Raw genomic sequence first — 15,585 nt, 5'->3', positions numbered from 1 at the left:
CATCAGCCTGTGCCATACACAGCTAACAGGAATTTGTTTCCCGAAAATGAGCACTACTCTCTTTCTTTCACAGCAAGCAATCTGAATGTTTATGATAGGCAAAACAAAGCTAGGTATCACTTTGGGTGGTGCAGAAGGGGAAAATTCAACTCTTAACTAGTGAAACTCTTATTCAATTTATTCAATAATCTGTAATTAATAAGTGTATATTATAGCCAACAGATTCCATGAAGGAGCATGTATGCCTCTTGGCATATCACACAATATAGTAATGGTCCAAATCCTCTCAACTAAAACAACTTCAGACTTCAGGTTTCTATCGTTTAATTATAATTTCTTTCTGGTAATTTTATTCCAATAAATACCAAGTAATTTGAAATTTAAAAAAAAAAGCTCCTTTGCTATCTGGAAAGCCACTTGACCAAGAAGTAAATTGTTTATGAACAAGGAAATATTTGTTTTACCTACTAAAAATAAGATGCTTTAATATAAACAGCATTGGAAATGGCTAACAGACAACTTCACTTTAGACTGCATCTGTATGAAATTCTTGGGTTTATCACGTGGGAGTTTCCTTGTGAAGTATTTTCAACTCTTTCTAGTAGTAACATGCAACATGTCATACAACCCCTCTATTCTCAAAGTATGAATTTCTCACTATAAAACTGCTTCTGGCCCTGAGAAATACAGTATTTCATTGTTTGCTACAAAAATGTCCTGCTTCCAGAGCTGCAGGGGTGACTTCTGCTTTTCCTGCTTCTCCCTACGTTAACAATACCTGTCTTAGCCTGAGAGGTGGCTTTTTGTACAGTGAAGAAAACACCACTAACAGTGAAAACAAAAAGGTGCTACAATATTTCTGTTCAGAAAATTTCCAGTGGTGAAACAGCAAAAAGGCATTTCCCATAGGAACAATTACTAACTAGATTCTGAGGAGTTATTAATCAATTCAGTTTAATTTTTTTTTTTGTACATGAGAATATTTTGGAATACTGTTACTATTCCTCACAAATTGAATCACGTATTAGAATTCTGCAAGCTAGTTTCATAAAAACAGCGTCCTATCATAAATTAAATTTGTAAAAGAAACATAATAGAAAGGTTTACTTATTGAGGAACACCTGTTTTAGATAAATACATTTGAAAACACAGCAGGGTTTAATACTCCCCTAAGAAGTTTAGCTGGTTTATATTTTTTCTGTTTGCAAATCTGCTGCTTTTGTTACTCTCTAGGAAGACGAACTGCTTATGAAAGACTGTGGCAACATAGTTGAAGCAAATGCTTCTGAAAGCTTTCAATAGCATTCTTTCCATTTACAAAATGTGAAAACATCTTTCAATTAGTAAAAAAAATAGTCTAATATACAAACATTTTTTTAAAAAATTCATTTGTGAAGGAATGTAGCGTAATTACGCAGACTCATACCCATTCGCTCCTCAGATACCGGTAGCTATCTCCTCTTGACACAAACCTCTCTACATTAACCCAGAGAAATGCATACATAACCAGTTAGCCCAAGCAGAATAGTCATTCATCTTTCCCCAGATTTAAACTATCATAAATTACCATTTGGACAGCATTAGAAAGAAATTGAAGCATACAAGGAATAAACTATAGTTTCTTTTTATATCAAAATGTACTCTTGAAAATGTGTTTGGCACAGTGCTAAATCATATAGTTAATACTAAATATTGCAGGATACAATAAAACCCTGGAGTTAACTTGTGTTTACACCCTTTAAGGGATAAAAATAAAAAGATACCAATTATTCAGAAGTCAGCCTATACAAACTGTATAAACAATATTTTATGTCTTGTTTTGAAAACCACTGATATAGTAAATTTTACATAAAAGACTGCAAAATAATATAAATGGATTTAAACAGATCTTTACAATAAGAAATTCAAATGGAAACAGACAAGTAACAAAGAGAAGTAAAAAAATTTATTGCAGTATTCGTTCCACCAGATTTGCTGGGGATCCCTTTTCTTGTATTATTTCAGGGTGACCTAATACATCAAAATCTACATTTACAAAAACTCCTCCTGCAGATAGGTCATAGATACTGCATGCTTTTTTTTTGCCTTTTTTTTGCCTTTTTTTTTTTTTTTTCTTCAACAGAATAAATTATATATCCAGGAGATTCTGCCATTTTACAGCCTGGAAAAACAATGCTTCCCTGGAAACTGGGCTAAGCTAAAGAAAGCCATCCGCTGCTAGGTTAAACTCCAAGAACACTTTATTAAGAACATTAACAGACTAATTTCCAACATTCACTTGTTTATTTTTTTTTAAACAGAAAGTTTTTTTTTCAAGATATAAACAATTTTTTTGTTAAACTATAATACAGTGGGAGTAAAAATGAACTGAGAAGTTTCTGCTGCACAACAGCGAAGGAAGCTCCCACAAAAATGTTTACCAAACATTTCCTTCTTTTTTCCCGCGTCCCAGGTTCCATTCTTACTCTTCATTTAACTGATTTTTTTTTTTTGCCAGAAAGTTGATATTTCAAGTTTTTCTGTTATTTCAATTCCTGTAAATTTGGCTGCATGTACAAATTCATTAGCTGGAAGTTCCATCCTTGGCGGCATACAGCGATCGTAAAGTCTGCACAACTTTATTAGTCAGCTTATTAGCACTCGTTAGAGCAATTTTTTTGTAAATAATGTCTGACTCTTTAATAGTGTCTACCCAAGGCACCAGTTTGCGGCCATCACGGCGCTTAGCCTCAGTCCAGGAGCCACTGTAGGAGCCTGCCATCCACTGAACACTGAAGCCATTGCTGGTTTTCTGTACTACTCTTGCAATTTGTGGTCGGTCTTTGTACTTTGGACAGCAAATAGCGATGACATCCATGACATCAACACTTTCATTCATCTGTGCTGCCAACTCCGTAGAGTCTGAATTTCGTTTTGACCTTCTCAATGACTAAAACATTGGGGGGAAAAAAGACCAAGTGTTACACAAAAGAACTTTAGTGAAATTATTGCTTTTATTGCTTTTAATCCCTTGACGCCGGGAGTTGGGATTTCCCGGCACACATTCCATTGCCGGCAATGAGACGCACCGCGACCGCCAGCGCCAAGGGGTTAACATATCCTTGTAAAACCACATACTCTTAATTTGTACCCGTGTCTTTATCTCTTATTGATATATAAAATTATATATACACATGAATCATAAAGCTACATAAAAACTTGGCAACAATAAAAAGGATAACACACAGTACATTCCAAAGGAAAATTAATAACTTTTTATACGGGATAAATCTCATTTTCTAGTTTGTTTTTTTTTTATTGTCTTTTCTGTTAAACTTTCTACAAAAGTTGTATAAACGGTTAAGTAGAGAATCTCTATCTACAAAATGCTTTCTTTCATGTGGATTACATTACTTGGTGTACATTTAATATAATAGACTGACATTTATAAGCACATAAAAATCATTTTACGTAATACGCTGCGAAATACGTTGACTCCTCCTCCGCCTCACCCCTGAAGTGCCTCCTCCTCTATCCTCCCCATCACTTTCATCGTCCTCTGTCTCAGCTGCATTGTTTTTAGGGCTGCCTCCTCCAAGCAGCGAGGTAATTGCTTTGTTCCGAGCATTTGTGCTAGCTGACACCTCTCCATCTTCTTCCTCTTCATCAGGATCCAAATGTTCCATAAGGAGCTTGAACTATTAAAAAACCAGATTAGTCTACATTGTAACTTTAAAAACAAACATATATATCACATTACATGAAATAAAAAAAACAAATAGCAAGGTAAAGAAATAGGATAAAACAAATGACAGACAACTTCAAACCTGAACAGCTTAACATTTTGATCTACAAATTTTTTTACTTTCCTCTTTTTTTAGTAGATAGTAAAAGCTTTCTTTCCTGTGTTTCCAAAATTGCAAGTTTTCTCTAACTGATATTTAAAGATTGGGAAGTAAATACACTAGGATCTAGTCTCTTCTTCTATGATGGAAACAGTCAGGGATAAAGTGAACAGGTTAAATGGGAGAGGTATACAAGATGGATACAGACATTAGAAAATACTCCATAAAGATGCATATCCTTTAGTTGAAATTAATCTTCGTTGTGTTTAAATTTATTTGACATCTTTGAAACACAGCCCTGCTAAACATCCTGAAACGAAGTGGTGAGTTATCAGTATATCACATAAGACTACCAGGAACTTAACATTTTGAAATGTTCATCAGCATCTACTTTCAAGTTTATACTGTGTTAGCTAGTTTGAAAGGATTTCAGGTTCTCTGCAAAGCAACTTTACTTACATCTAAGTACTGTTTTACTATACTCCTCTTCACTTCTTCAGTGATCTTAGAATTAGCCATATCACTCCGCAGAAAATCCAGAGTTTGTTTTGGATGGAAATGCACTCCTGTCTTCCTGTTTATAGCTTTATCATAAACTTTTGCAGATTCAGATGGAGAATATTTCTGAATTTTACTATTTAAAGAAAACAAAAGGGAAGAGCTTTTAATGAAAGTCCAAAGTAATTTCAAGGAAAAGCTTTTAAAATCTTCAATACATTTTAATCATTCCATATACAATAGACACCTTGGTAAGAAACGAAATCATTGCTTTTTCTAAGCCAAAGTTTCATTACATTCAACTTCACATGTTTATGTTTTTTCTCTTACACAAATCCATTGCTTAAACAATTAGTTACAATCAACTTTAAAAAAAAAAAACTTGCCAAACTTAATCCTTACGAAGAACTCACTAGATAACAAGATGGCCTGTTATCTAAATATCCTTACCTATCAGAGAATCCACAGAGGTTCTTTAAATGCTGTTTCAGCATCAAAAGTAATAATATGCCTTGGGAGACATTTGCAAATTCAATTAAAGGAGCTGAATTCTCTGGTAAACATTTCATCACAGCATTTATATCATTTTCTTCATCAGAATCTGAATCAGAGTCTACTCGTTTCCGTAACCTCCGAGGCTTAGAAGCTTCCTCCTCACTTTCGCTCTCACTACCACTGTTACTGTCACTCTCAGTTTCCTCATCTGATGAAGGTTTTCTTTCCTTTTTTTTGTCTTTCACCATAGACTGCAAGACAGAGAAGTTAACACACATTCCAAAATTAGAGTAGGTAGCATCATATATGTTTCTAAAAAAATCTTTCTAAAATCATTACTGGCTTAAATTAGCAAGAATTCCCTGAACAATGTTACTAATTTATAACTTGATACTGAAAATTAAAATTATTTATGGCAAAAAGATGCTGAAAAATTGGTCCAAAGCCCACATTTTTTGCAAGGTGGGTACAGAAGGAACTGAAGCAACAAGTAGTCCATTGGCATGTTATTCTCAAAAGACCGCTCAAGTTTGTTAGCTACGACAGTAAAAAGCAGTAGAATGCCAAATACAATAAATTAGGAAGAAAAATCCACTTTTCTTTCACCTGAATATAATTTCTGTGTGCCACGTAGATTTCAAGATGTACTTCGGTACAGACTAGTCCAAACTGGTTTTAATCCTTGTCTCTTAAAATTCTATGACACTAATTACACTGCTGACCAGAGAAACCCTCCAGTGATCATACACAGTATTGACAATAATCAGTTCTACTACTTGCAGACCTACAGAATTTTTACAGGTGCATTATTACTGCACATAGTAAGAATTTTCTTAACACAGAAATTAAGATGTCCTAAGCAAGATCTTGTCCTTTCTGCGCTGGATGCTACACACTGGTCCCCAACCTGAAGAATTTACTGTCTCTTTCTAGCAGATTTAAAATCGACTTCGGTAGGGTAAGAATTCAAAGCAGTGTACTTTCCAGATGCACTCTGACTTGTACTTACTAGTCAGATTGGACATTCTAGAAACAAGTTTGCTTCCTGACAGTTTGCTGCTTCTACTGTTAAAATTGTCCAGGAAATGAAGGCTGTAAGAAGCAGTGGCCGTTTTCTTACAGAGTCGTGTATTGCCATAAGAACAGATACTATACCATGATTCAGGTTCTTATATACTACCATAAGAAAAGACATATTGTGCATTCTATTCTTGCAACAAACAATGTATTTAAAGTCTCTCAGGCAACACACATGCAACTGCTATCAGCTACTTGACAACAAAATGAACAGCCAACTGGATTTTATTATCGAAATTATATGAACGACCACAATAAACTAGTATTTCATGATGATTCTAGGTTCACGTGCTTCCAGATAACATGCAATTAATTATTACTGAGCCATATCAGGGAATGATATAGATTTGATGCTAACATCTCAAGATTCATCGTTCTTTTTTAATAATGTAAGCAGCAATGTAAGGAAAGTTTTTAACTATTGTCTATCAGATGCAGGCCAGAGAGTTGCTTGTTTTTAACTACTGGTTACAAAGTAATGCTACTGGTCCATATCATAAAAATGGTACTGTATGCAGTGAAACATCGTCAAATTATAGCGAAGCTTATGTTGCCACCATAATAAATATACTAAAATATAAATGTACATACCTCTTTAAATGACTGTAGTAGGTTGCTACCAGAAACTGATAGCGTAATGTCTATATGATGCATTATAAACAGTGGCTCTTCCTGCGTTTGGTAAGGAAAACAGGCTAGATTGTCTGCTATGTACAAGAGCATATTCACCTCTGTTTTCTGGAAGTTAAAAAAAAAGTACATATAAACACCCATACAAATATCTTAGATTTATACACTTATCCTGTGTTCCTAACAGTCTAGAGCAAAAACATGATTGCAAATTTTATTCTATGTACCCCTCCAAACCCACTCTGAACAACATGTATATATGCAAAATTTAGTCATACCTGAAGATACATTATTTCTGATCAGTCCAAACTGGGTATAGAAAGGTAAAGAATGATGCAGAAGTAACAAATGCATTCTATTGTATAGGTAATATTATATAGGTAAATACCTTGTATTACTAAGCAAAACAAAGTACATTAAAGAAATAAAGTTGTTATAATTATTGTCATAAAAATACATTGTAAAAGGAGAAATAAAGCTTGTAATACTCTATTTTAATTTCTTTTTAAGTGAAGGAAATGTGATACTTACTGCGGTATCATCAAAGAGGTTGAGTAAAGAAATTAGAAATGCTCTTCTGTGTTGACGGTTGCCTCGGATCATGGAGTATAGGTGTGAACACAATGCGCTGGATGATTCATCATGTCTAAAGCCTCTTACAGGATCTTTTGGGCAGGTATTAATCGCCTGTTGTACCTGGTAAGACATCTTCATACCAGCCACTGCTTTCATCTGAAATGGAAATGTATTTATTTTTACTTAAACCATGGCTTTCAAAGCAGTAAAACTTACTGCTCTTAAGTGAATGCTCATCTGAAGTTTAAAACATGCACTGAGGCGATACTACCTTTTGAGTTGGCAAACGTTAAAACAGAACTTGTGTCAGAGATCAGAACGTGTTGTGAACTGTTTTCACTGCAAATTCTGTTAGAAATATACAGCTAATCTGTTTACCCACTACAGCCAGGTATTCCAATTTAAACAATTTTCAAGAATACTTAAATGTTCTCATACATGAACAGAATATTTTACCAAATGTGTATGCTTGATGTCACTTTAGTGAAACCAACAACTGAGTCCATACTAGTACAATAGGCCTAACAGGCCTAAAAATGAGGTGGGGTTTGTGTTATATCCTGTGCTTTCCAGCTGATTTTACTTATTTCAAGGCTCCTGCTCCAGTTTCAGAACAAACTGAATCTCTAGTTAGGCTGCATATCCAACTCTCCTCATATTATCTTGGCTGCTGTTCAGCAAAGCTGTCTCTCCATCTATACATTGTCTTGAGTCCCAGCTGCTCACACAGTAGACTTCATCTGCTAGTCTTCACCTACTGGATCAGGTATCTGTCTGGATGCCATCAACAGTGCAATGCTCCAGGTGCAGTGGAATACAAGGAGGTATGAGAAGCCCAACAATGTAGTACACACACTGAACATAGACTGGGGCCTCCTGAAGTAAGTAGAGGGTGCTGCAGCTCAGTTTCAGACCCTAAGCAGAATTATTTGCACTATGCCACAACTCTACAAGTCCTCAGTTAGCCCTCAGATCTTCCTTTCAGCAAGATCTCTCAGATCTATACAGCTTCCTATGATCCTTCTGCTTAGATTACAATTTATAAAGCCTTGATGCCTTAACGTTCTAATACGTACACTCTAAGGGCTTCTACTTTTACAAAGTGTTCTCTTCCCTATTCCAATGATACTGAAAAATCATTGCTAAATATTATGAAACAGGTGGCCTTACCTCTTATCAAATAAATGCTCTTAAGTACTATTCAGTGATGAAAATATTACTGTGAATTATAAATTAAAGGAAATTTTGAACTGGAAGAGACACTTCAAATCATTATATCCTTTCTATTTCTAAGTATTTTGTAAAATGTTAAATTAGAAATACTTACGTGAATGAACCCAGCATATTTTTTGTCTATTTCCACCAACTGCTGGTCAGCTTTATTTCGCATAGAGGGCTCTGGATCTGTGCCCATAGCAATTAAGTATGGCACACACTTGAAAAACAAACAAAATAATTATTCAGAGTCATTGTACCTCCTCTTTCTCAGCCTTTGTTCTTCTACTACACTATTGTTCTTGTTATATTCTGACTACTGCAGAAACTAGAATAGGAAGCTCTATGCAAGTTATTACCTGGCTACTTTTTGCAAGCAAATAGTACAAAACACATGAGACGCCAGCATTATAAATGAAGTTTCAGGTAGTGTTTCCTTTCCTCTCAAACTCTAAAGTCAATTTACACTGCAAAAAATGTCATTAAAAAAACCAACTACAACTTATGACTGAACATGCACAATGTATAAAAAATAATTACAAAAGCATTATGTAAGCAAAGAATAATGGAGATGATGACTGAAGTTCTGACATTGATTGTGGAATTCCATAGTGTTTGGAGAACATGGGGATTGAGGTAGAGGCAAGCTGACACATTTTCCAGGATAAAGAATCAAATGAAGAAAACAGCTTGGCACACACCTGAAATTTATAACAGAAATGTGCTCCAATGTACATGTGTACATGCTGTAGGCACTGGCTGGGTTTTTACATCTTGATACAAAATAGAAAAGTCAGCATTTGGAATCTCACTGGCTAAACAACGTAAAACAGATTTCAAAATATGCTTTCTGTAAAGGTTCCTTGCTACAATAGGAAACTACTGCAACATAGCTGGAAGAGAAAAACTGGACATTATGTAGCAAGTGTGAAAACCTCTGAAAACCTGAATAACAAAAACCCCCTTCAGAAAAGCGTACCATACCTGAACAGGATGTATGAGACCCTGGTTTAACGTCAGCGCAATGACATTTAGAGCAAAGTGGCGTACACTGGACTGGGTATGAAAGAAAGCCTCAAGGACCTGTTTGAGATATAGTTGCATGATGGAACTACTCATCCCTGAGGAAATATCACCCATTTCTTTCAGGTCTTCCTGTTTTGCTACTTTTTTCCCTGTAAAAAGGACAAAAGCAATAGCACACTCACCACAGTATAATAATTTACTTTGCCATTACTTCATACGTGCTGATCTTTAAGCTTTACAATAGATACACATTTCAGCTGTCTTAAAACGGGTTTAAGATCTCATGAAATGTAGAACAGTCTGATGGTAAATACACATCAAAAAACTAAAGACACGACTTTAATTAAAGTCTTGTTCTTTAACAAATATTTTGAAATTTTCAAAATTTCTTATGTTGTATTTACTATTTTCTATCTGCAAATTAACCTTAGAGGAGATTTTGATAAAAAGTATTACTACCATCATCACAGCAATTATGCATTCTGGATTGCTTTCAGGATTTATACATCTTGAAAGTAAATAATACACCTATGCACATAATCAATTTTAAAAATTATTCTAAGATAGTTTGGGTACAATATCACTGATCTTACAACAATCTTAAGTGACTCAGATCACATATATACAAATTGTATGCAAGAAAGCTAGGTTTTGCATGCCTCATTAGCATGACGAACTCAACACTTACAGTCTCTGTCTGCCTGCTGCATACGTGTATCCTCCTCCTGCAAGTAGGTCTGGAGGTTTTTTAACACCTGGATTTTTAAGTTTACAGAACAGTTCTTATCTGAAAGAATGCTGTTGTACAGAGTCTTCACCTCCTGTTCAAACATTAAACTTGGGTGTTGTATAAATGCAAATCCTAAGGGTGGAAAAAAAGAGGAAATACTCCACATTATTATCATGTAGAAATTGTTTTTCTGCTTTTTAAGTCTTTCTTCAAAATAGAGGCATGAAATTTATCTCCTCCCAACAGCATAGCTTGTTCTAGTCCAAACAGTATTGCTTTTCTATATGGGGATCATACATAGCTCATAAGGTGTTCTGTTAGCCATGGCTCTATTTGATGGATAAAGATGGGGTGTTGACCCAGGTGAGATGCACTAAAAGGAGTTACACAGGTCTGGAAGCCAGTGTAGTGGCCTGCATCTGATGACTAGGAGCTCTCACAAGAATAAGGAAGGACATTACTAAAAATTACCCGTTGATTTTCTAATACATTTGGAGAAAAACTTTCTGCTGAAACCATGAAGAGTGATAAATTGATAAATATCACAAGTATTTAAAAAAAAAAACTGAAAAGAAAAAACCAAACAAAACCCAACAGTGAACACAGTAAAATTTATACCTCTCACTGTCATTGTTCATATGCCTATTAAGGTCTTCTCTTGCAAACTATCTGAAGCATTGCCAAGACTACATCTGTTGGAAGATACACACTAAATAACTGGTTTTAGCTGTAGCCTTACCCTTGTCAAGGAACTGCTTGTTCTTAGTCTACATTTCATAAAAACCTTTCCAAATTAGTGACAGTATATACCATTTCAGATCAAGTATGTAGATTTAGAAGTGCTGCTGACAAACTCTTACAGGGTATCATAAAAAAAAAACCAGTAATGGGAACATACCATCCCAGTTTAACTTAACTACTTGATTATTTTTTTTTGAAGTCTGTTCAAGAAAAGCAGACATTAAATGTATTTTTTGATCACAGGAAACTAAGTTTCTGAAGGAACACACAGAAAATATATGAACATAAAAGAAGAATGGGGGAAAAAAAAGAAAGCAAATAAAATTATGCAAAAGCAATGTATGAAAATAGCTGTAACAAAGGGAAGACTGAGTGAAGTTTTAAAAACCGGCTCCATACACACAGAAAAGACAGTGTAGGTAAAGACTAGGTCCAGGGCAAGACCTCAGTGTGTTTAAGATCTCATTTCAGTCTCAAAACAAGAAGAGAAGCAGGTGAGGTGGAGGGGAAAGAGGAGAAAAAGGACTGATGATGGTAATTGGAGTATGTGGTATAACTGTGCACTCTATATAGGTGTATATTGCTGTTTATAACTTGACCACCTCTAAGAAAGTCCAACCCATTTCTTAAGGTTAATTTTAAAAATGAAAAGCATGTGCATGTATGTGTAACAACCCATAACATTTTTTTTCTCCTTCATTCGCTTAAAGGAGTCTAAACCACCAGTATTCTCAGGGAAATTCTTATTTTTCCATCCCCTGTAAGCAGGGAAGAAATCTTACTTGGCGTAGGAATTTGTCATAGGAGATGAAAAAAGGCACCTGCTGTGTTCTTTTAAGGACTGACTTCACATCTTGGGGCTGCCCTCACACCACTTCTCTTCATACTTTTGTTTTCACTCTGTTAAGAGTCTTAAGAGTAATCACTCAACTTGGCTAAATAAGACATTACCTGTTAGATACATACAGGTTTAGCTAAATTTACTAACAAAATTTTATATCCTTGACCTGCCTTGCAAGTACACTTCTGGAAGAGAAGCATAACCATAATCAAGCAGCTCATTAAACTTAATCCCTCAACAGCAGTGACACATCCCAAAGCAAAGCCTAAAATCATTGAGTGTTCTCACTGAAACAAAACACTGGTAATTTGCAATAGGAAAGTACACATTCTTCACGACACCTTCACTGTGTATTAATGTTGGATTAGCTTGCTAGTCCTTTTTACCCTATTGCTGCAAACAAACGCTGAATGGCTTTGACAACTTTGCTTAATTACCAGCCTATAAGGTGGAACTTTGCACTGTCTACATCTCCGTACATCCAACAGCTACCCTCAAACTGGAACCAGTACTTAGATCAATATATCACTGAAAACAGTTGTCCGAGGTTTAATTAAAATAAAGCCTAATATACTTACAGGCAGAGAAAAAAATTCTGAAGAATGTCTACCTACAGCCACTCCTATTTACCCTCTTTCCCCCACACTGATCACAGTTCATTCTATAATTTAGGAACATTTTTGGCAAATTCAACATTTGCCACATCTATGAGCAAAGCAGTCATGGCTATGGTTAGGAAGACAGCCCCTATCCCACGTGCAATATTCTGTAAAGGACAATTACATTGGACTGGACTACAGGAGATGTTGTATACCTTCATGTAATGCCTAGAAAAACTCCAATGAGTCCACAAAACTGTAGCATTGTTCCTACAATAGAGGCAACTCTAAAGTCCTTAATCGCACTGAGCTGTCCTAAATGGTTTCTCACAGAATATGAAATCAAGATTCAGTCCTGGTCCTTACTGGAGCTCTCCCTAGCCTGAACTGAAGCAGGGTATCTAAGAAGCCACCTAAACAGCAACATAAAGAGGCAAATTCTTGTCCACAGTTAAACTATACAATACAAGCTCACGTGCCTGGGAGACAACTTTCTTTAGACTAAGCCATACCCATAAACTGAACTCACCCAGAACCAAGGCCTACCTGCCCAAACAAGATTCTCTCACATGTACAGTTTTGCCCTTAAGCGGAGGATGAACATGATACAAACCACTCAATGGCAGTTCATGTACTACTGCAAGTCATTGAAATACCATACTAATGCCTTCAGATAAAGAACCTATTTAAAAGTGAAATACGGCTAATATGACAAACCAAACTGTAATATCTAGACTATGAGATCATCTCAGTGCCTTGTGAAATCTCACAGAGCACACCCCAGTTGGTATAAACTGCCAGTGTTCCCTTGACTCCTGCAGAATATCTGCTCCTACGCTTAAAATGTTCAAAGTTTTTCCAGTACTTTTTCTAGTTGTTCTTTAAACACACCTTGTGGACTGAGAAACAAGATTTGGAGTTACAACATACTTGCAAGTAGAGAAAAAAATAATGTCTCCAGTACTTTGGAGATCTGCTGCACTTTAAGACTGGGTCACACATCGAAAGACATTCACTGTCAAAAGCAGCCACTGCCGCAGAACTAGCAGCCCTTTCACAACTTTTCTATAGCCAGTTCTCAAATAAAATACACACTAAGTTTTGATTTTAAACAAACTCCCTTACCACTACACAAATACATGAATTCCTACTGTATTTTTACTATAGCAGAATAATAACTATTAATATTTCTTACCAAGGCCAATAATGGCTTTTGTCTGTACTTCTTCATCTGAATGCTTTGTAAAATACATCAGCAGTTCAAGTACTTTATCCTTAATGTTAACCTGAGCAAATTAAAACAAAAAATAACAGTTATTTGAAGAGGAAACAGATGTTTTTAATCTCTTATAAAAAGTATAAATATCAAAAAGAAAAGGAGAAACACAATCTTACTGCATTTTACTTTGCAAAACCACATATTTAAAAACCAAAAATCGATATCGTATGCATTATGAAAAGATGCATAGCTTTGAGGGACTAGGAATAACATGCTTTCAAATTAAAGTGGAATATTCAGTATGTCTATGACCTGGAGAGTAAATACAAGTTATTTTACCTTACTGTTGCCCTTAAAATCTTCTTGATCAAAATCAAAATGCCGACACAGTGCTCCAACAGTGAAAAGTGATCTAAGGAGTGCTGGTTTATTGGCAGTAAGTATTGTACTGTTGGGGTCTTCTTGGTGTTGACTTTTTAATTTCGAAAGTGCACCTACAGTAAGATAAAAGTTTTGATCACAGTGTTTAATCACAGTGTATGCTAAGATAAGACTTGTAGCCAAAACTGAAAAGTGACAATTACATGTGATTTTACTTACCATAGTATCTATTAAAACAGGCCCAGACAAATTTATAGTTCTGGGTGACCTTGTTCACAACAGCTCCAAGACAGCTCACACAATGCTGAACCACCTAGGAGTAAAAAAGAGCAAATGAATTACATTTGTTAAAATTGAGGGTGTTGTGAACTTAGGAAAAAGCTATGCTGAACTGAAACTAGTGATCTAATGGATATAATGTCCGTCTCCTAGACTGCTCTGAAAACCTGCTCAAACTTCTAAAATACAGCAACAACACATACAAAATCCAGTAAACCAAATACACTCATTTTTCACGGCTCAAAAGTTATCTTCAGAACAAAGACAGACTTTCTTTAAATCAAAACTGTGTTTTTCACAACATGAAATGGAATCAACCGAATAGTAACAATTAAAAGCTTACCGTCATGCCATATTTGATGATGAGTTTCATGAGGTCTTCCTCAATAGTGGCAAGAAAGGTCTCACTTGGGTGCTCCATTAGCGGCACTACAAGCTCTAAGATTTTTGCAACATTGCAGATCACCATGAAATCATTCTGGGTCTGAAACAACAGTATTTATAGCATTTAACATTTCTGGACATGTTAACTATAAGCTAAGTGTTATTAATATTCACTGATAGTCAAAAACCCCAACTCATGTAAGATAGTTGGTAAAGATCTAAAGGAATATTTATGTAATTTACATCTGCTATTAAATAATATATTATTAAGAAAGCTACTTCTGTTTTCCACAGAACTTCTGGAAAAAAAAAAAAAATCCGTACGAGCAGAAGTTCACCTCTCGTCAAGGCTGTGACAGACCTGAAAACTTTTGGTCCTGATAATTTTTTGAAATCCTACAATAAATCTAGGAACTCTTCCTGACACATGCACACTAGAGAACACACCACACTTGGAAACAAAAGCCAGCAACAAAATGAAGTTGTGCTGTGACTCAATGTGCCTCCAACAAAATAGGTAATAATGCACACAATGCAGAAATTACAATTAAAATTATTACTGGTTTGCATTATCATGACTGTATGTATGTATTGTAAGTGAGGAATCTATGGAAAACATTTATCTATTAAAGATACCTCCTGCTAGAAATTTACGTTTTTTGACAAATCAAGCTCACTAATCAGGATAGGATAATTCCCAAATGTTACTAGCAAGCTATTTAACATATTCAAGCTGACAGTGGTAATTCCACAATTCATCTCAACCTGTGTAAGTACAAAATTGTTGTAACCCAGTAAATGGGTTGCAGCAAGTAAATAATCAGATAACCCTTTCCTATACTGTTTGATCAGAAGCAGCTCTAAAAGTTGGTTGTAAATGTGCCTAGAGAACACTCTGGGGCTGAAGCTGGAAAATGCTAGGCTATACCTACATTCTAAGCTGATAATTACTCTCAAGCCTGTCCTGTGCAGCTGACACATCCTAATGTAATGGATTGCTGCCACCCACTCACACTCCTCGAGCGATGGCTGCATGATCCTGCCCTGATCCTCCTGCCAGATCAGAGGTT

The 15,585-nt window shown here is 35.6% G+C and overlaps 1 protein-coding gene across 5 annotated transcripts in view; it reads right to left on the bottom strand.

The window, feature by feature from the left end:
• Positions 1 to 393: 393 nt before the first annotated feature.
• NIPBL (NIPBL cohesin loading factor) overlaps positions 394 to 15,585 on the bottom strand; it is a 165,208-nt gene continuing 150,016 nt past the window's right edge. For 2 of the 5 annotated variants that reach the window (XM_054809656.1, XM_054809658.1), the window contains 13 exons: positions 14,475 to 14,615; positions 14,072 to 14,165; positions 13,811 to 13,965; positions 13,448 to 13,538; positions 10,030 to 10,203; positions 9,300 to 9,490; positions 8,428 to 8,535; positions 7,056 to 7,256; positions 6,486 to 6,632; positions 4,773 to 5,068; positions 4,284 to 4,458; positions 3,492 to 3,677; positions 394 to 2,929 (listed from right to left, as the gene is read on the bottom strand). In XM_054809656.1, the coding sequence (XP_054665631.1) occupies positions 2,564 to 2,929; positions 3,492 to 3,677; positions 4,284 to 4,458; positions 4,773 to 5,068; positions 6,486 to 6,632; positions 7,056 to 7,256; positions 8,428 to 8,535; positions 9,300 to 9,490; positions 10,030 to 10,203; positions 13,448 to 13,538; positions 13,811 to 13,965; positions 14,072 to 14,165; positions 14,475 to 14,615 (2,325 nt within the window). In that variant the 3' untranslated portion in view covers positions 394 to 2,563. Of the gene's footprint in view, positions 2,930 to 3,450; positions 3,678 to 4,283; positions 4,459 to 4,772; positions 5,069 to 6,485; positions 6,633 to 7,055; positions 7,257 to 8,427; positions 8,536 to 9,299; positions 9,491 to 10,029; positions 10,204 to 13,447; positions 13,539 to 13,810; positions 13,966 to 14,071; positions 14,166 to 14,474; positions 14,616 to 15,585 lie in introns of all 5 variants that reach the window. The other 3 variants (XM_054809659.1, XM_054809660.1, XM_054809657.1) reach the window with 2 other exon arrangements.

Source organism: Grus americana, chromosome Z, assembly GCF_028858705.1.
Source record: "Grus americana isolate bGruAme1 chromosome Z, bGruAme1.mat, whole genome shotgun sequence".
NCBI lineage: Eukaryota > Metazoa > Chordata > Aves > Gruiformes > Gruidae > Grus > Grus americana.
This window is presented reverse-complemented; position numbering and strand designations above follow the sequence as displayed.